This window comes from Ranitomeya imitator, chromosome 8 (genome assembly GCF_032444005.1).
Source record: "Ranitomeya imitator isolate aRanImi1 chromosome 8, aRanImi1.pri, whole genome shotgun sequence".
NCBI lineage: Eukaryota > Metazoa > Chordata > Amphibia > Anura > Dendrobatidae > Ranitomeya > Ranitomeya imitator.
The window spans coordinates 97,309,966-97,332,497 of NC_091289.1; the positions used below are offsets into that span (position 1 = coordinate 97,309,966).

Below are 22,532 nucleotides of genomic sequence, written 5' to 3' on the forward strand. Positions count from 1 at the left end.
TCTCGCCCCCATAGACTTTCATTGGCGATTGTCGGCCGAGATACGCTGACATACGATTTCACTCGGATCCTGAATTCGGCCGAGAAAATATCGGATGATGGGAGCTGCCCCACAGATTAACATTGGGACAAGCGCTATGCAATTTTTTAGTGCACTGCACTCGTCCGTATTACGGTCTAGTGTGACCCCGGCCTTATACGGTATATCCCAAATTCCCAGTCGTCTTATACACCAGAAAATACGGTATATACATATTCTAGAATACCAGATGCGTTAGAATCAGGCCACCATCTAGCATAAGTATAAATATATATATATATACATATATATATACATACACACACACACAACAGTGTTATAGCATGATTATAATTCAGTGTTCATCTTGTGTTAATATAAAACACCATAGTTGTAAATCAATCATTTTCAATCATGTTACAAATGAACGAATCCTCAGCGCTTCAATATATTAATATAATCTACTATATAATTGTCTAAGGGTCACTTCCGTATGTCTGTCCTTCTGTCTGTCACTAAGACGCCTATCCATTATTAATCCTAGAGTAGTGAAAGAGTTAAACAATAAAGACAAAGCCAGAAAAAAGTATTTTATTATTCTCAATTTAACCATACTTATCATACTTGAGTGACTACAAAAAACTCAATATAAAAGGTATACTCCCTGTCCGACGCAGTCCAATTAATAACGAGTGTCCCACGACGATCTCCCCTATAGAACAGTGACATCGGGTGATGTCACTGCTCTATAGGACCCTCAGTGACACACTGACAGGAGACAATGGCTCCTGCAGTGCATCACTGACAGGTTACTGTAGTTCACTGGTCTCACTTTATGCCATTGCTGTGTGGGGACTTTCTCACACAGCAGTGCCAAAAGTGAGACTAGGAACTATTTTTTTACAGCGGCGGAGGAATACAGTGCGGAAGGATACCTCCCTCCCGTCATTGTATTCCTGGAGCCCCTAGAGAGCGGTCACATCAGCTGATGCTGCTGCTCTCCAAGGGAGATTGTCATGGGACACTCGTGGATTTCTGCGGATCAGGGAGGATATTATTTGTTTGTTATTTTAATATTTTTTTACAGGTGACACTGGATTCGGGAAACAAAGTGACAAGTGATGGCGAGTATGTACTCTGTTATATGTACTGTATGTCTGTATGTAATGTATGAATGTACTGTATGTATTGTATGTCTATATTTATGTATGTTATATGTTGTAAGTTCTAAAGAAAGAAGAAAAAAGAAGCGCAAGGAGGTGCACACTGAGCCAGGGTAGTCAATAATAACAAATCTTTATTGAGACCACATTTCAGTGCTAAACATTAAAAACATACATTAAAAACAGCATAAAACATATGCCTACACACACTTCTTACAATGTCCTCTGTGTGGGGACACGATAAAAGCCAGACCCCTTAGGATAAATAATCCTGTGATGTAGCTCCGTGAGTAAAAGATAGAAAATATTCCAAAATATGCAGTTAAGTATCCAGAGGTGAAGTCCTGGCGTCATATAATTATGTCTAGGATTGATATCTGACTGTCGTCATATAGAATAATAATACAAAAATATCCAAAAGTTATTTATGACAAGCTAGTAGCCTGCAGATATCTATTTTATATGTATGCTAAGCAATAGCCAATAAACCCTCCGTATGTTGTGGGTACAGCGATGCATATAAACAACATAATATCATGGTACACATGGATAATGACAGAATGTCGCCAGGACTAACACCACAATCAACACCCGCTGCATATGAAAATAAGCATGGTATATACTCACTGGGAGACAGGGTCTGGAAGCTCCCTACGCGTATCGCCACTCCCGGTGGCTTCGTCAGGGGAAGTAATGATACTAAAGTCATGTCTAGCATATATAGCGTAAGTGCACTTACTCATTGGTCAGCTAATGCCGACACCTGTGTTCGGCAGTCGCTGGCCAATGTAACCAGTCGAAAGTCCTGAGTGGGGATATGTGAAACCTGTCCTTATTCGTTAGAGGTCTAATTGCTTAACGATTCCCCTCTCCTCTCTGCTGTGCAAGATGAATTCCAATAGGTGGGAAGTCCCCTTGGTTACCAAGCGTCCTAGAGACCTGACGTCAGTCCAATAGATAACTTCCGTTTGTCGCGCCTGCGCAGTGCGACCAAAATACATCACTTCCTGGTTACAGAGCGTCCTAGAAACTAGACGCAAGTATGCTGCTGAAGGTCGCTTGTTGCGCCTATGCGACGCGCTGTTATTGGAGCCTGATGCCAGCCCCATAGCTAATATATCCTGTAAGCGCTAGCGCTGTACCTGCGGTAAAAATCATCTGTATTGTAATGTGTTTTTCTAAAAGACTCCATCATCAGTTAGATAATAGAAATCTCCTATTACGCCTGTGCAAGGTGAATTCCTATAGGTGGGAAGTCCCCTTGGTTACCAAGCGTCTTAGAAACCTGACGTCAATCCAATAGATAACGTCAGTTTGTCGCGCCTGCGCAGTGCGGCCAAAATACATCACTTCCTGGTTACAGAGCGTCCTAGAAACCAAACGCAAGTATGCTGCTAAAGGTCGCTTATTACGCCTATGCGACGCGCTGTTATTGGAGTCTAATGCCAGCCCCATAACTAATATATCCTGTAAGCGTTAGCGCTGTACCTGCGGGGAAATCATCTCTATTGAAATGTGTTTTTCTAAAAGACTCCATCATCAGTTAGATAATAGACATCTCCTATTACGCCTGCGCAGTGCTGTCAAGATCCCCAACTATTGCAAGTCCTCGCGAACATCAGAATCTGCTATAAGATATGCCTGGTGCATCCGTGCAACGCAATCTACTGGTTACCAAGCGTCTGAAGCTCCGGACGCTGGTCCACTATAGTGAATATGTTTGGCACCCGCACCATGCACCAGTAAATCACATCCGTTTGTCGCGCCTGCGCAGTGCGACCAAGACATATAGCAAATGCGTTACAGAACGCCCTGGAACCCAGATGCTGGTCTACGAATGCTGATCGCTTGGTACGTTAAAGTCTAACACCGGACCTATAATAACATATACTGGATGTGCTTGCACGATACCTACAGAGAAAAAAAAAAAAACATCCCTTCCATGTAGCATAAAATTATTTTTCCCTTTAGATTAGGTAATGGTAGATCTCCTATAGCGCCTATACAGTATAGTCAAGATCCGGGAAAGCCCTAACTATTGCGAAGTCTACCGGGCATACAGATGACAGATGGATCTGACTAGGGCAAGAGGAATCCCGTGTATAGGAGATCCTCATTGAGGCCCCCTGGTGACACTGATCCCAGCTGGTATATCCAGCGGGCCTCTAGTCTAAGCAATTCCCCCTGTCTGTCCCTTCTACGAATATTAGGTGGAATTTTCTGTAGGCCGGTAACCCGTAGGTCCCTAGTGTTGCTGGAATGGACCTGCAAGAAATGCATGGCTACTGATGAAATCATTCTGCCTTTAGATAAATCCAATTTGGCGCAGTTAATATTAGAAATATGCTGTTGGGTTCTTTTACGAAGCTCTTGGGAAGTCTGTCCTACATAAGTTTTGGGGCAAGAGCATGTCAGGGCATAGATCACATTAGATGTTTTACAATTCATGTAGTCCTTCAAATTATATTCAGTTCCATCTAGGGGATTGGTAAAGCAGGAGCCCCTGCTTACCAACGAGCAAATGTTACATTCCCCACATGGATACATACCTCTCAGGGTGCATCCCCTGCCCAGTCTCAAAGGCGGTCTAATAAAATGGCTCCTTGAAAGGGAGTCTCGTAGATTCGGTGCCCTTCTAGCTGTAATTAGAGGGCGCTCTGGTACAAGGTCTGTCACTTTAGGGCACGCCCATATATGTACACACATAGAGAGTATTGAATAATAACTATTTCTACGTTTGTTTATTAGCAGTCCATAATATGGCTTATGACCTTAATACCCGAGAGGCCCTGTGGAACAGTCAGAGTGGGGATATTTTTCTTGATACACCAGTAAATGAAGGCACGGACTTTACTAAACTTACCCGAGAACTCACAGACACACATAAAGCAATCACGAAGATCTGGTGGAATGTTCGGACTTTAGAGCAGTATTTAAAATTATCTATTTTCCCTCGAGGTTTGAGGGTGCAAATTTTTCCGGCCTGGGAGGTCACTCCGGTTTTTAAAAATATCTGGGAGGCAGGCCTGGCACAGTGCTCAAGAATCATGCTTAATCTTTTGTTACAACATGACAATGAGTCCCTGTCGACGCTTAAACAAAAAATAAAGAATCTGGAGGCACAACTGTCAACCTATGACCCCATAACACAAGTACAGCCTTTCCAGAAAAATTTAAAAGACACGATCACGAAGTTTGAGCAAGAAATCATGGCAGGAAAGAAAACCAAACTACAACGGGATAAACAAGACTATGAAAAGGGCACTGCCTATAGGTGGAAACATGCTGGTAATAAAAGACCTTTTTTTGCAAATAATCAACAAGACATGGGGGCTACAGCTGAGAGCAGTCTGAGCGATTTTTTAGCCTCAGACACAAGCGACACGGACGGAGGACAAGGCGGGGGAAGAGAAATAAGAAAAAACAGGCGGCCACGCTATCAGCCCATGCTAGGGCAGAAAAAGAGCAGCAGGCGCCAGAAATAACCAATAACCAGCTTCAAATCATCAACCTGTCCACGTATGTTTTGTCTGGGGCGGAGAGGTCAGTTCTTCAGAGGGGTCTCACTTTTTCCCCCATGCTAACTACGGATAAGTTTACCGTTATTAAAGATCTATATCTGTTTTGCAGAAAAATTGTATTGAAAGCATTACATCATAAACCTGAACTTTTCCCGGACTCAAGCGCGATAGTAGATAGGCGGGTCTTTCTGGATCTCCTGGAACTCCTGAACGAGAACGATGACACTGCAGGTAGGAAAATCTTTCCTCATAGACTACCCTCTACTACTACCCCACCCTTGTCTCTCATACCTTCGGTCAAAACCTTTTTTGAAGTAGTCAAGGCAGATATACATAAATTACCGATAATTAAAAACAAAGATCAAAACTTGTCAGTGAGTGACAGGAAGGCCTTGACTAATTTAAAAACCAACAAAACATTCCTTATCAAGGAGGCAGATAAGGGGGGGAATGTAGTCTTGTGGCCAATAGAGATGTATTTGGAGGAGGTGTCCAAACAACTGACTAATACCAAAAATTCCACCTAACATTCGTAGAAGGGACAGACAGGGGGAATTGCTTAGACTAGAGGCCCGCTGGATATACCAGCTGGGATCAGTGTCACCAGGGGGCCTCAATGAGGATCTCCTATACACGGGATTCCTCTTGCCCTAGTCAGATCCATCTGTCATCTGTATGCCCGGTAGACTTCGCAATAGTTAGGGCTTTCCCGGATCTTGACTATACTGTATAGGCGCTATAGGAGATCTACCATTACCTAATCTAAAGGGAAAAATAATTTTATGCTACATGGAAGGGATGTTTTTTTTTTTTTCTCTGTAGGTATCGTGCAAGCACATCCAGTATATGTTATTATAGGTCCGGTGTTAGACTTTAACGTACCAAGCGATCAGCATTAGTAGACCAGCATCTGGGTTCCAGGGCGTTCTGTAACGCATTTGCTATATGTCTTGGTCGCACTGCGCAGGCGCGACAAACGGATGTGATTTACTGGTGCATGGTGCGGGTGCCAAACATATTCACTATAGTGGACCAGCGTCCGGAGCTTCAGACGCTTGGTAACCAGTAGATTGCGTTGCACGGATGCACCAGGCATATCTTATAGCAGATTCTGATGTTCGCGAGGACTTGCAATAGTTGGGGATCTTGACAGCACTGCGCAGGCGTAATAGGAGATGTCTATTATCTAACTGATGATGGAGTCTTTTAGAAAAACACATTTCAATAGAGATGATTTCCCCGCAGGTACAGCGCTAACGCTTACAGGATATATTAGTTATGGGGCTGGCATTAGACTCCAATAACAGCGCGTCGCATAGGCGTAATAAGCGACCTTTAGCAGCATACTTGCGTTTGGTTTCTAGGACGCTCTGTAACCAGGAAGTGATGTATTTTGGCCGCACTGCGCAGGCGCGACAAACGGACGTTATCTATTGGATTGACGTCAGGTTTCTAAGACGCTTGGTAACCAAGGGGACTTCCCACCTATAGGAATTCACCTTGCACAGGCGTAATAGGAGATTTCTATTATCTAACTGATGATGGAGTCTTTTAGAAAAACACATTACAATACAGATGATTTTTACCGCAGGTACAGCGCTAGCGCTTACAGGATATATTAGCTATGGGGCTGGCATCAGGCTCCAATAACAGCGCGTCGCATAGGCGCAACAAGCGACCTTCAGCAGCATACTTGCGTCTGGTTTCTAGGACGCTCTGTAACCAGGAAGTGATGTATTTTGGTCGCACTGCGCAGGCGCGACAAACGGAAGTTATCTATTGGACTGACGTCAGGTCTCTAGGACGCTTGGTAACCAAGGGGACTTCCCACCTATTGGAATTCATCTTGCACAGCAGAGAGGAGAGGGGAATCGTTAAGCAATTAGACCTCTAACGAATAAGGACAGGTTTCACATATCCCCACTCAGGACTTTCGACTGGTTACATTGGCCAGCGACTGCCGAACACAGGTGTCGGCATTAGCTGACCAATGAGTAAGTGCACTTACGCTATATATGCTAGACATGACTTTAGTATCATTACTTCCCCTGACGAAGCCACCGGGAGTGGCGATACGCGTAGGGAGCTTCCAGACCCTGTCTCCCAGTGAGTATATACCATGCTTATTTTCATATGCAGCGGGTGTTGATTGTGGTGTTAGTCCTGGCGACATTCTGTCATTATCCATGTGTACCATGATATTATGTTGTTTATATGCATCGCTGTACCCACAACATACGGAGGGTTTATTGGCTATTGCTTAGCATACATATAAAATAGATATCTGCAGGCTACTAGCTTGTCATAAATAACTTTTGGATATTTTTGTATTATTATTCTATATGACGACAGTCAGATATCAATCCTAGACATAATTATATGACGCCAGGACTTCACCTCTGGATACTTAACTGCATATTTTGGAATATTTTCTATCTTTTACTCACGGAGCTACATCACAGGATTATTTATCCTAAGGGGTCTGGCTTTTATCGTGTCCCCACACAGAGGACATTGTAAGAAGTGTGTGTAGGCATATGTTTTATGCTGTTTTTAATGTATGTTTTTAATGTTTAGCACTGAAATGTGGTCTCAATAAAGATTTGTTATTATTGACTATCCTGGCTCAGTGTGCACCTCCTTGCGCTTCTTTTTTCTTCTTTCTTTATGGCTAAGTATTTATAAGCGCATCGGTAGCACCGGGCATATATGGTGAGAAGTATTTAGGTGGTGCCCGCTCGACTTTTCTTTTTCTTTTTTTATGTTGTAAGTTCTGTCATGTTGTATGTACTGTCATATGTTGTATGTTCTGTCATGTTGTATGTACTGTCATATGTTGTACGTTGTATGTACTGTCATATGTTGTACGTTGTATGTTCTGTCATATGTTGTACGTTGTATGTTCTGTCATATGTTGTACGTTGTATGTTCTGTCATATGTTGTACGTTGTATGTTCTGTCATATGTTGTACGTTGTATGTTCTGTCATATGTTGTACGTTGTATGTTCTGTCATATGTTGTACGTTGTATGTTCTGTCATATGTTGTACGTTGTATGTTCTGTCATATGTTGTACGTTGTATGTTCTGTCATATGTTGTACGTTGTATGTTCTGTCATATGTTGTACGTTGTATGTTCTGTCATATGTTGTACGTTGTATGTTCTGTCATATGTTGTACGTTGTATGTTCTGTCATATGTTGTACGTTGTATGTTCTGTCACATGTTGTATGTTCTGTCACATGTTGTATGTGCTGTCACATGTTGTATGTGCTGTCACATGTTGTATGTGCTGTCACATGTTGTATGTACTGTCACATGTTGTATGTGCTGTCACATGTTGTATGTTCTGTCATATGTACTGTCATATGTTGTATGTACTGTCATATGTTGTATGTATTGTCGTATGTTCGTGTTTTTTTTTTCTTTTACATTCAACACATTAGCCGGATGATGGGACAACTACTGTCCTGGCTATTGTGTCAATCACTGTCACTGTAGCAGGCATGGGACTTGTAGTCCTATCGGACGATGCCTGCACGCGCACACACCCCCAAGGACCCCCTACAGCCCAGCACAGACACCCTCAATAGAGGGAATTATCCCCAAATCACAGAAGGTCCTTTGTGCCAAGAGTAAACATATCTACATGTTAGGCTGTGTTCACACGTTGCGGTTTTTTCGCGTTTTTCCCGATAAAAACGCTATAAAACCGCAAAAAAACCGCATACAATAAGCATCCCATCATTTAGAATGAATTCCGCATGTTTTGTGCACATGATGCGTTTTTTTCCGCAAAAAAACGCATACCGCACAAAATCCGGACATGCTCTATCTTTTTGCGTTTTTTTTTGCGGATTTCCCACTCCAAAATGCATTGGGAAGTGTCCGGAAAAAAACGCGGCAAAAATGCGGCAAAACCGCGGCAAAATCGCGGCAAAAACGCATGCGGATTTCATGCAGAAAATGTCCGGAATTCTCAGGAATTTTCTGCATGAATTCCTGAACGTGTGCACATAGCCTTATTGTTCGATCTCAGTTTCCAACAAAAAACAAAAAGAAAAATAAAAAACACCTTGCCAATCTATCTGAAAGGGACAAGCCATGGATCATAATATTTGATTATATTCACATTTTTCAAAAAAGGAAAACATTTTTTTTAAAAACAATTGGCACTAACCCAAGCAAAAAGAAAAAGATTCCAGCTGAAGCACATAAGAGACACCGCAAAGAGTAACTCCTAAAATAACTAATTATAATTCACAATTAATCTGCCATAACGATTCCATAGTTTTAAACATTGCAACCCAATTACAACCCCACCTCAAAAGGGGAGGGGGGGGTTGTTTAACCAATGATATGAAATGTAAAATATTTTCCAGCGTGGTCCTGTTCCACAAAGTATTATTCAAGTTTCTTTTTTCTAATAGTGTGTCTGAGGGGATTCACATGGCTATAAAAGCCCCATGCGATCTCACCCACATAACACAATTTACATAGACATTCCAACAATTAATCACTAGAACATGTTAGATAGCTCATCAGGAATTGGATGGCAAAAATTATCAGTACAGATAAAACATCCCAGACCAGGGTCACAGCCAACTCTAATTTTTCTTGTAAGAGACATTTATATACTCAATTTTTTTCTTTTGTCAGTAAAAAATATTCACAAGGCGATAATCCTTAGCATCTCTATTCCATTTCTTTCTTTAAATGTCCTCAAGTTCATCAATCATATCTTTTGTTTCCAAAGATCTTCACCGAGATGATTTTTAAGTTCAACTTTAATACAAGAAATGTCCTTTATAAGATCCTGAATTTCTATTTGTAAAAATTCCATGTTCAGAAGCAAACTTGTTAGATAAGGCAAACAAAAAAAAGGCAAAAAAAAAAAAAAAAGGATTTGGGCACACATTGGATCTTAAACCTCTTGGAATACATTTTTTGTTTATAATGTTCCTTTAAAATCATTGGATGTAACCTCTATACTTCCCAGGGTCCTCTTCATCCTCGGGTGTGTGGCAAAACATTCTGGGCAAATCTGCATCGCCACTATATGTGGTCATGATGAAAAAGAAAAGTTTTGTGCACGCTTCTACAGGTAATATAAGAAAAAAGAGAATTGGAGCAGCACAAAGAAAGAGTCCGGGTGCAGAGCCCACCAGGCAAATACCAAACCTCAATTATAAAAAAGAAATACTGGAGGCAGCACACCATTTTGTAGTGAAAAAGAGCTATTTAATCAGTCCAGAAAGCGACGTTTCATGTGTGTAAACTAGGGAGCAGGTCAGTGAGGGATCAGTGACCTGTCAGAAGCCATATAGATGCATACCTAATCAGAGCACCACATGAAGACCCCCCACAGGACGTCCTGGAGCATGGACACATCATTAACTCAAAACTGAAAATAAAGATTAAATGACAACCACAAGACGGAATTCATCACCAGGCATCGTTGTAATCAGTATAACAGCGCCGACTTGACACGGTCTGTAGGTTACTCAGCAGAATCCTGCTGACAGGTTCCTTTTAATGGATCGTTCCATAGACTTCAATGTTACAAAAAAAAAACAGATCAAGCTGAAATCAGTTTTTTTGGAAAATGGACAAAAATTGGGTCTGCACAACTTTTTTGCCAAAAGATTGAGCGCCCTCCCCTTAGTGTAATCTATGGGGGGGTCGCATGATAACACAGGAACCATTGGAATTTTTTAGGGTTAAGGCTGAATTCTCCTCAATTTATTTGTTCTGTCAGAAAAAAGCTATTAATAGCTATGTAAGCTGTGCTGTGCACGAGCAGGTTAATTCTGTTTTTTTCTGGTTTTCCCTACTGTCCTTCCCATTTTTTTTTTTTAGCGTGCCGATTGGTTGACAGGTACCGAACTGAAGGAATTCCTGGCTATAAAAACAGCTGTTCAGAGCCGTTGTCACTGGTTTACCTCAGAAGATTCAAGATCCTGCCCTCCCTCCCATCCCCTTTTTTTTTTAGTTTTGTTCAACCTTGTCGTGTCGTTTATTTTGTGGGAAAGTCGCCCGGTGTCGGGTTGATTGGATTTTTAATGGTGAATTTGAATTCAGTTGATGAATTATTTAATTTTGGTTAGTTATATATTAATAATTTTTTTATTCTTCATGTTACTCAAAAATAAACGCCACGGCCAATTTTTATTCCAAATTAAATCTGGTGTGCTTGTCTTATTTATTTTGAATGGTGGGGCTTGTGTTACCATGCTGCTGGATATGTTCTAACAAATCATTACTGGACACGTGAACATAACATTATCAGGCTAAGAACAATCCGAACTTACCTGTTTATTGTAATTTCTGTTTAAGGCAACACTAAGCAAGTCGGTGGCGTATTTAGAGGAGCTGTAAGATTCCTGCCCTTGTCGGTGTTGATAGTCTGAGAGACTGAACGCAGATTTTCGGGCATTGCTGGATGATGTCCAGATAAGTTGGGAAGGATTATCTGTGTGACACAAAAGTGGTTCTAGCTCTTTAATCTGTAACATAAAAAATATTCATGTTACTTCGCATAATGTGTTGAGGAGGCGATATCCTGGTTTCTAAAGAAAACAATATCTACAGTATATTAAAAAGAACACCAATTATAGAAAATAGAAATATTTTAAAAATCCCAGAACTTCCCAAATTCCGTTCATTGTTTGTATTTTGTCCTTATTGCCAAAACTTTGAGAAATTTATCAATCATAACTGTGCACATGACCCGGGAGATCAGTCTGTTTTCAGCTCCTTATTCTCATAATCCAATTTCTGTCTAAGAGTAAAAGACATGACAGGAGCCACGGAATGACAAATGGAAGAAAATAGAACTGTATGATCAGAGGATATGCAATTTTTTTGCTGTCTTTTACCTACATATTGCTGGAAGTATAAAGTGCTAGTTAACAAGGGTGCCAAGGCATGAGCAGAGTGATGGTGAGCATGTGCAGGTGGCGTGTGAGCAGAGTGATGGTGAGCATGTGCAGGTGGCGTGTGAGCAGAGTGATGGTGAGCATGTGCAGGTGGCGTGTGAGCAGAGTGATGGTGAGCATGTGCAGGTGGCGTGTGAGCATGTGCAGTTCACAGTGTGATACACTGCGAGCAATTCACAGTCTATAGGAGTAGTCGAAATTCCTCACACCAGTCACACAAGGGTCTCTGGGCCCAATGTTCTTGGAATCATTGGGGTCTAAATAGCTGAAGAATTTAGGCTCTGGGTGGGCAGGCATTTAATTAGAGAAACGGTCTTACAGAAACTGAAGACAATATTTTGTTTGCGGGATTGGTCACACATAATCAAAGAGGGTTACCTAGGTTATTACATTATTATCATATCCGCAGGAGAGGCCATCAATATTAGATTGGTAGGGAACCAACTATCAGCAACCCTGTAAATCAGCATTTTAAAGGGCTACAGCCTCTTCAGTCTTTAAGAAGACTTTTAGGCAAGTTCGTCCTTGTCGGCAACATATTTTTAACAATGATTCAGGGTAATGCAAGGATATCCCATTGCTTTCAAAGGGACAATGCTCGTAACGTGAGCCACAGGCAAGAATCCATTGTTACAGACATAACATGGGCAGCAGGGCCCAATATGTAAAATTAGACAATATTTGAGTGAAAGAAGAGCTGGGTAATTTTGCTCCAGGAACAGCAGTTCCTTAATATACAACAGATCTTACTTGATACGGCCCCCCGAGGAAGCCAACTACGCGAAACGCGCGTCGGGGTCTCTCGGTGTCTTCAGCCATCCACGGTCTCTCTCCCACATGGGTAAGCATTTGCTACGCTCCTAACTAGCCTGTGGGCTCACATACTCTCTGTGTCTATTAGAACCAGCAGTGTGCTGGTATGGGCTCCCTAGTGCTAGATGGTATATACAATTATTGGGATGCTCTTCTAGCTATTGAATTACATTTTGCTCCAGGCTTTCCTTAGCAGGGAGACATGCTGAGTGGCTGATCACACATGGTTTTTATCATGTTTCTGTCCCTTTCATTCTCGTCATGTTTCTACATTGGGCTATTAGCCATTATTATTTGTTATTGAGCTTTTTGTATTAATTAAACTTTTTTGATATGATATTACTGGTATTTGAGCTCGATTTATTTATTGTATCCATACTATTGAGAGTATAGACTCCTATTTCTCTTGTAGGTTTATCTCATATTTTTGGAGTAGCGTTCAGCGCTCTCATCCTAGATCCTGGTGTACAGGATCATTATCCTTCTAAGTGTTTTCCAATATGTCAGTGGTTGTTAATTTCAGATCTTACTTGCTGTACGCAATTATCTAGGACAATCTCAGACTGAGTGGAGCAGTAGGTCACATTTAGCTCTGCTATATTCTCATTACCTAGAACCCTTTGATGCGCAATATCTATATACATAATTGTCTAAGGGGTACTTCCGTCTGTCTGTCTGTCCTTCTGTCACGGTTATTCATTCGCTGATTGGTCTCGGCAGCTGCCTGTCATGGCTGCCGCGACCAATCAGCGATGGCCACAGTCCGATAAGCTCCTCCCCTACTCCCCTGCACTCACTGCCCGGCGCCCGCTCCGTAATCCCCTCCACTCACACAGGGTTAATGGCAGCAGTAACAGCCCGCGGTGTAACGCACTCCGTTACCGCTGCTATTAACCCTGTGTGTCCCCAACTATTTACTATTGATGCTGCCTAGGCAGCATCAATAGTAAAAATATGTCATGTTAAAAATAATGAAAAAAACAAAACCTGCTATACTCACCCTCCGCCGCCTTTCCCGCTCCTCGCCACGCTCCCTGGATCGCTCCATTGCAAGCGGCAGCTTCCGGTCCCGTCCCAGGGCTGGTGTGCGACAAGGACCTGCCGTGACGTCACGGTCATGTGACTGCGACGTCATCATAGGTCCTGCTCACACCAGCCCTGGGACCGCAAGCTGCCGCTTGCAATGGAGCGATCCAGGGAGCGTGGCGAGGAGCGGGAAAGGCGGCGGATGGTAAGTATAGCAGGACTTCAACGGGCTATAGGTGAGTATATGTTTATTTTTTATTTTTTTAAGTCTCTATACTACGTGGCTCTGTGCTGGCCAATATACTACGTGACTGGGCAATATACTACGTGGCTCTGCTATATACTATGTGGCTGGGCAATATACCATACTACGTGGCTCTGCTATATACTATGTGGCTGGACAATATACTCCGTGGCTCTGCTATATACTATGTGGCTGGGCAATATACCGTACTACGTGGCTCTGCTATATACTATGTGGCTGGGCAATATACTACGTGACTGGGCAATATACTACGTAACTGGGCAATATACTACGTGACTGGGCAATATACTACGTGACTGGGCAATATACTACATGACTGGGCAATATGCGAAGTCACTAGGCAATATAATACATGGCCGGGCAATATACTACGTGGACATGCATATTCTAGAATAACCGATGCATTAGAATCGGGCCACCATCTAGTAATTATATATATATATATATATATATATATATATATATACAGTGGGGCAAAAAAGTATTTAGTCAGTCAGCAATAGTGCAAGTTCCACCACTTAAAAAGATGAGAGGCGTCTGTAATTTACATCATAGGTAGACCTCAACTATGGGAGACAAACTGAGAAAAAAAAATCCAGAAAATCACATTGTCTGTTTTTTTAACATTTTATTTGCATATTATGGTGGAAAATAAGTATTTGGTCAGAAACAAAATTTCATCTCAATACTTTGTAATATATCCTTTGTTGGCAATGACAGAGGTCAAACGTTTTCTGTAAGTCTTCACAAGGTTGCCACACACTGTTGTTGGTATGTTGGCCCATTCCTCCATGCAGATCTCCTCTAGAGCAGTGATGTTTTTGGCTTTTCGCTTGGCAACACGGACTTTCAACTCCCTCCAAAGGTTTTCTATAGGGTTGAGATCTGGAGACTGGCTAGGCCACTCCAGGACCTTGAAATGCTTCTTACGAAGCCACTCCTTCGTTGCCCTGGCGGTGTGCTTTGGATCATTGTCATGTTAAAAGACCCAGCCATGTTTCATCTTCAATGCCCTTGCTGATGGAAGGAGGTTTGCACTCAAAATCTCACGATACATGGCCCCATTCATTCTTTCATGTACCCGGATCAGTCGTCCTGGCCCCTTTGCAGAGAAACAGCCCCAAAGCATGATGTTTCCACCACCATGCTTTACAGTAGGTATGGTGTTTGATGGATGCAACTCAGTATTCTTTTTCCTCCAAACACGACAAGTTGTGTTTCTACCAAACAGTTCCAGTTTGGTTTCATCAGGCCATAGGACATTCTCCCAAAACTCCTCTGGATCATCCAAATGCTCTCTTGCAAACTTCAGACGGGCCCGGACATGTACTGGCTTAAGCAGTGGGACACGTCTGGCACTGTAGGATCTGAGTCCATGGTGGCGTAGTGTGTTACTTATGGTAGGCCTTGTTGCATTGGTCCCAGCTCTCTGCAGTTCATTCACTAGGTCCCCCCGCGTGGTTCTGGGATTTTTGCTCACCGTTCTTGTGATCATTCTGACCCCACGGGGTGGGATTTTGCGTGGAGCCCCAGATCGAGGGAGATTATCAGTGGTCTTGTATGTCTTCCATTTTCTAATTATTGCTCCCACTGTTGATTTCTTCACTCCAAGCTGGTTGGCCATTGCAGATTCAGTCTTCCCAGCCTGGTGCAGGGCTACAATTTTGTTTCTGGTGTCCTTTGACAGCTCTTTGGTCTTCACCATAGTGGAGTTTGGAGTCAGACTGTTTGAGGGTGTGCACAGGTGTCTTTTTATACTGATAACAAGTTTAAACAAGGTGCCATTACTACAGGTAATGAGTGGAGGAAAGAGGAGACTCTTAAATAAGAAGTTACAGGTCTGTGAGAGCCAGAAATCTTGATTGTTTGTTTCTGACCAAATACTTATTTTCCACCATAATATGCAAAAAAAATGATAAAAAAACAGACAATGTGATTTTCTGGATTTTTTTTTCTCAGTTTGTCTCCCATAGTTGAGGTCTACCTATGATGTAAATTACAGACGCCTCTCATCTTTTTAAGTGGTGGAACTTGCACTATTGCTGACTGACTAAATACTTTTTTGCCCCACTGTATATATAAAATCTATCTATACTATATAATTGTCTAAAGGTCACTTCCGTCTGTCTGTCTTTCTGTCACGGTTATTCATTCGCTGATTGGTCTCGGCAGCTGCCTGTCAAGGCTGCCGCGTCCAATCAGCGACGGGCACAGTCCGATTAGTCCCTCCCCTACTCCCCTGCACTCACTGCCCGGCCCCCGCTCCATAATCCCCTCCACTCACCGCTCACACAGGGTTAATGGCAGCGGTAACGGACCCCGGTGTAACGCACTCAGTTACCGCTGCTATTAACCCTGTGTGTCCCCAACTATTTACTATTGATGCTGCCTATGCAGCATCAATAGTAAAAATATGTCATGTTAAAAATAATTTAAAAAAAACCAAAAACCTGCTATACTCACCATCCGCCGCCTTTCCCGCTCCTCGGGACGCTCCCGGGACCGCTCCATTGCAAGCGGCAGCTTCCGGTCCCAGAGCTGGTGTGCGACAAGGACCTGCCGTGACGTCATGGTCATGTGACCACAACATCATCACAGGCCCTGCTCACACCAGCCCTGGGACCGGAAGCTGACGCTTGCAATGGAGCAGTCCCGGGAGCGTCCCGAGGAGCGGGAAAGGCGGCGGATGGCGAGTATAGCAGGACTTCAACGGGCCTTCGGAAGGTGAGTATATGTTTTTTTTTTTAAGTCTCTATACTACGTGGCTCTGTGCTGTATACTCCGTCGCTGTGCAATATACTATGTGGCTAGGCAATATACTACGTGCCTGGGCAATATACTATGTGGCTGGACAATATACTCCGTCGCTGTGCAATATACTACGTGGCTGACAATATACTACGTGGACATGCATATTCTAGAATACCCGATGCGTTAGAATCGGGCCACCATTATATATATATATCTATATCTATATTATATATATATATATATATATATAGATATAGATATATATATAGATATATATATCTATATATATATATAGATATATATATCTATATATATAACAAACATATAGCTCTACTATGTACATACTGCAAACAAAGCTCTGTGTTATCGCAAGCAATCACATACAGGGCATTAAAAATCTTGAAAGCCATGAATACTGAAATAGAATTTCAGGAGTATAAAGATCTAAATAAGAAATATAAAAAAAAAAAAAATCAAGCTAGTAAAGTTATCCACAGAGACACAAATCATCAACATCAATAATATAAATCCCCAACATTTTTATAAATACCGTATTTTGTGAATTATAAGACGCACCCCAAATTTTGAGGAGAAAAATAGGAAAAAATGTTTTTTTTAATAAACTGGTGGTGCTTCTTATAATCCATGCGTCTTATTGCTTACCAGGGGTGGTGGCTGCAGTGAAGCGGGGTCCCAGGGTCGCCGCTGGAGGAGCCAAGAGTGGAGCGTTGCTGGGATGAGGGGGGTGTTCGGATGTGCTAAGATCTCATCTCCCGAGATCTTGGTGCCGAGTTCTCCATCTGCGCATGCACCGCTCCCCGACCGGCAGCCATTTTCCTGGAGTCTAGTCCACCGCATAGCAAACCATGTAAATGCGGGGGTTCTGGGCTTTCACAAGATGTCGGCAGAGCTCCCGCAGCATCGAACACCCGCAGCAACGAACACCTGCAGCCGGTAAGGAATATCCGCATTATAAGACGCACCCCATTTTCCCCCAAAATTTTTTGGGGAAAAGTGCGTCTTATAATCCGAAGAATACAATACATCAGTGCCAAAAACTGATTGCATAGGCCCCTTAAAATATGACAAAATAATTATAGAGGACAAAGAAAAAGCTGAGATATAAGGCCGGCGTCACACTAGATAGTTTTGTGGACGTATGAAAGGCGCAAAAACTACGCATTGCACGCGGACCAATAATTCTCTATGGGGCAGCTTCTATCTGGTGTATATTGCGCATCCATATTTTACGGCTGTACAAAATCGCAGCATGCTGCGTTTGTCAGCGTATTGCACAAAAAATACGTCAATGAAGGTCTTTGGGGCGAGAAAAATACGGATTACACACGGACCAACAGTGTGACTTGTGTAAAATACGCAAGAGTACAGCAGGTGACAGGAAATGTGCCAAGCCCTCAATCAGGAAGCTTAGACATGCTAATTAGCTGAAAAAGCCAGACAGACATCCCGGAAGTATGCCACACGCCTCCACGGAATCTCCTGTATCATGGCCATTAATATCATTGTGGAAATGCTGCTGGTCCTGGTGCAAGGGAGCCAGAAATTTGGGATCAGAGAGATGCCCATTACTCCAACCAGGCCAGAAAAGAGGCAGCATGAAGGAGCATATGTGGGATCCTTTTCCCAGAATATGAGCAGCGGCCTCGTGAGGTCCAGAGGCAGGTAAGTAAGTACACTCATGTTTCTCACACTCTGAATAATATTGCAAACTGCATTACCAACATGAATTTTGTCCTAATGTTATTTAAATTATGAATAATCTAATTTATTTATATAGCACCATTAATTACATGGTGCTGGATATGAGAAAGGGGTTACGTTCATATTTTTTTAGATGTCGTATACATTTTCCAATTTTACAATGACATACTGCTACAGAGGGGAGAGGACTGTCCTTATGGCCTGAAAATCTATGTTTTTTCAATGATATCGTATTGTGCTGTTTGTGGTTACAATATTTATGTTGATGATATTTTTTGAAAAATGCAGGTTACTAGGCCACATTAAAATCTGTTACATCACTGACACAATGTGGTACCACTGTGCACAATGGCCTTATACATTATTTTTTTGTCTTTCATTGCAGTGGAAGATGTTATGAGATGATGGCGCAGCATACGCGACCAATATAGGCGAGAAAGACAGCAGCGGGCCAGGGGTGGGTCAGCAGCGCCTTCAAAAAAAAAAAAAAAAGGAAATATATATATTTTGACCAACTTTCCTTTTTGGATCCTAGTATGGATCTGAGACCGTAAGTAAAAACATCATGAAACATAATACATATGTTTAATATAGGTAAAATTATAATTAAAAAAAAAAAAATAATCATATACTTTACTAACAGAACACAGTCCAACCTCACTGAGAGGGAGACCGGCTCAGATTCCAAGGCCCTGATAGATCCGGTTGGGGAAGGAGAAGAGGTGGCTGGCCCATCTTCACATCCTTCTAGAGACATCCCTCCTGCATCAACTTCAGTGGCACCTCAAGATCCAGCAACAACTGGCGAAGAAGCTGCTCCAACACCCACAGCAGGACCACATCCAGTAAGCCAAGAAGATCAAGGAAACAGTAGCAGCCCTACTGTTCCACTGGAGACATCCCCACAGCCTGCTGTCTTTTCCCGCCGTGGCCGCAGAAGGAGAGAGCTGCAAGAATCTCGCAGGAATGTGGACATTTGGGTCCTTAATTTTTTGGCCAGGGCTGCACAGAATGATGGTGAGGAGGCCTATGCGAGGAGCCTGGCCCCGTACCTCCGTCCCATATCCCGTGAGGTGAGGCTACGTGTGAGAGGGTGTTTTCAAATACTTATTGATGCATATACCACACCGAATGAACCTTATGAATTGTTTGAGTTCATTGAGAGATGGCAGCATCCAAAAAGGAAAACCACCTATGCCAAAACATGGTATCCATCCACAGACAGCTGTTTTGGGGTGTTTGTCCCTCATCAGTGTGGAGTAGGAAACTGGCTATTAGGAGCAGTGCCTAGTGAAAGGACTATAAACATAAGGATGAATAACCTCGGGGAGATCAAAACATCCAACACCAGAGACACCATCACGTGTTTCTCAACGCAGTGATCCAGAACACTGCCCCCATCCCTTATGGGAAATATGCAAATGCATCCTTATGCCTTATGTTTATAGTCCTTTTACTAGGCACTGCTCCTAATAGCCAGTTTCCTACTCCACACTGATGAGGGGCAAATACCCCGAAACAGCTGTCTGTGGATGGATACCATGTTTTGGCATAGGTGGTTTTCCTTTTTGGATGCTGCCCTTCCCGTAGTTGTTCCTTCCCGGTGAAAGACCTGGCTATTTATGGCTGGCATTGAGAAACACGTGATTGTGTCTCCACGGCTTTTCTACATGCATTTGCATATTTCCCATAAGGGATGGGGGCAGTGTTCTGGATCACTGCGTTGAGAAACACGTGATGGTGTCTCCGCGGTTTTCTACATGCATTTGCATATTTCCAATAAGGGATGGGAGCAGTGTTCTGGATCACTGCGTTGAGAAACACATGATGGTGTCTCCGCGGTGTTGGATTTTTGATCCCCCCAAGGTCATTCATCCTTATGTTTATAGTCCTTTTACTAGGCACTGCTCCTAATACCCAGTTTTCTACTCCACACTGATGAGGAGCAAATACCCCAAAACAGCTGTCTGTGGATTGATACCATGTTTTGGTATAGGTGGTTTTCCTTTTTGGATGCTGTCCTTCCCATGGTTGTTCCTTCCTGGTGAAAGACCTGGCTATTTATTGCTTGCGTTGAGAAACACGTGATGGTGTCTCCGCGGCTTTTCTACATGAGTTTGGAGGCTTAGGCACCCTGATATGTTTCCCATCCAGGGCTCCAATACAGTGCGGAAATTGACAGTCAGAAAAACCACAGTCTATTTTCAGCCTATCCTCTATTTTGGGCTCAGGCATCACAAGTTCATGTAGTTTGTCCCATATTTGCACACATGTATTCCGCACAATGCCTGAAATAGTGGACCGCCCTAGGAGAAATTCAAGATGTAGTCCTGCATAAGATAATCCAGTTGACAGGAATCTGAAAGCACAAAAAAAAAAAATAGCTATGTAAAAATGCTTTTATAAAACCCTAGTAGACAAAAAGTATTATGAGGAAACCAAAGGCAGGAGACCAGTGTACGTTCATAAATTTACACTGGATACTAACATTTACTACATATTTATAAATGCTTTTTTTAAAAATGTAATGATATAATTTAAATAAGATGGTATGAAAATAAAAATAGTGAAGAAAACATCATCTACATACAGTATGTGAGAATGGTGAATACATGCCGTAAGGTAAGGAGAAGACGCTCCTCTGCAGATATGCATTTCCGCATCCTGGTATCCTGATATGTGATTCCAGGACGTACTGTCTCCAACAAGATATCAAATGTGGGTATTGTCATGCGACAGTACTGGAAAAATTTGTCCGGATGTGTCCTCAGAGCTGAATATAGCCTGTGAAAATGCCCTTTAGTGAGGTGTTGCCGCAAAAGTGGATGCACCCAAATTCTTCTCTTCCTTCGCGGATCAAATATCACAGGGTAAGCTGGACAAAGCGGCGTGACAAGACCCAATTAAATAACACCTGCTGAGTTGGTGTGAATTGCAGGAGGTCACACATGTTGCCCAACTACCATCAAAACACCTACACAAGCACAGCAACAAAATGGCCATATGGGAGGGTTACACCTGTTGTAGAGGCCTTAAATATGATTATGCTGATGATTTCAGGCCTCAAAACTGTTAAATGTCCATTTTGTAAGGTTGCGTGAAAAAAAAAAAACGCATTATAGATGCCATACGGATTACATACAGAGGTTAACATGCACAAAATACACAGACACACCCTGCCTATGGATGACATCCGGAACACTGTTTTGGAATCATTTCTGCGTTTTACGCCTGTAAAATACAGACCATATTTCCCAACGCCGAGTGTGACGCTGGCCTTAAATAGTCTCTTTTCATCCGTTGTCACCAATTTACTCTCTGTTACAAGGGATCATTCAACAAGGCAAAAATCTACATTCTCAACCTGATATAACTAGTTTAACACAAAAACAAGTACACCTATGTGTGAGCAATTTAAACATTGACAAATCCCCCGGCCCAGATGGCATTCATCCACGGACACTGAGGGAATTGAGCTCAAAAATTGACAGACCACTGTATCTCATTCTAAGGCTATGTGCACACGTAGGAAATGTGGTGCAGAATTTTCTGCACTAAATCTGCATCTGCAGATTTGATGCAGTTTCTGCGCAGTTTCTGTGCAGTTTCTGTGCAGTTTCTGTGCAGTTTCTGCGCAGTTTCTATGCAGTTTCTATGCAGTTTTTGTGCAGTTTTTGTGCAGTTTCTGTGCGGTTTCTATGCAGTTTCTATGCAGTTTCTGTGCAGATTCTATGCAGTTTCTGTGCAGTTTATGTGCAGTACAATGTAAATCAATGAGAAAAGAAAAAAGCTGTGCACATGGTGCAGAAAAATCTGCGCAGAAACGCTGCAGAACTGCACAAAAGAAGCGACGTGCACTTCTTTGAAATCTGCAGCGTTTCTGCGCAGATTTTTCTGCACCATGTGCACAGCTTTTTTCTTTTCTCATTGATTTACATTGTACTGTAAATCACAGTGCAGTTCTGCAGCGTTTCTGCAGCAGAAAAATCTGCTGCAGTTCTGCACCAATTCTGCACTAAATCTGCATCGTGTGCACATACCCTTAGAGTCTCTTGTAAAAGGGGTGGTGCCACAGGATTGGAGGATGGCTGATGTGGTACCAATATTTAAGAAATGCAAAAGGTGGATCCATTCAACTACCGTCCGGTAAGCATGACATCAGTAGTGTGCACAATTTTAGAGGGCATTATAAAAGATGATCTGTAGAGATATAGTACAGAGAATAATATAACTGGCAACCAGCATGGATTCATGAAGAATAAGTAGTGTAACATGTTGGGTTTGTTTGAGGAGGTAAGTGCAAATCTGGATGTTG

At 42.5% G+C, this 22,532-nt stretch overlaps 1 protein-coding gene across 3 annotated transcripts in view; it reads right to left on the minus strand.

The window, feature by feature from the left end:
* HSD17B7 (hydroxysteroid 17-beta dehydrogenase 7) overlaps positions 1-22,532 on the minus strand; it is a 169,439-nt gene that overhangs the window by 75,807 nt on the left and 71,100 nt on the right. Inside the window, exon 5 of one of the 3 annotated variants that reach the window (XM_069737193.1) lies at positions 11,014-11,208. The exons of 1 other annotated variant lie outside the window; for it this stretch is intronic. In XM_069737193.1, coding sequence (XP_069593294.1) covers positions 11,014-11,208 — 195 coding nt within the window. Of the gene's footprint in view, positions 1-11,013; positions 11,209-19,616; positions 20,577-22,532 lie in introns of those variants that run through there. One more of the 3 variants, XM_069737196.1, reaches the window with a different exon arrangement.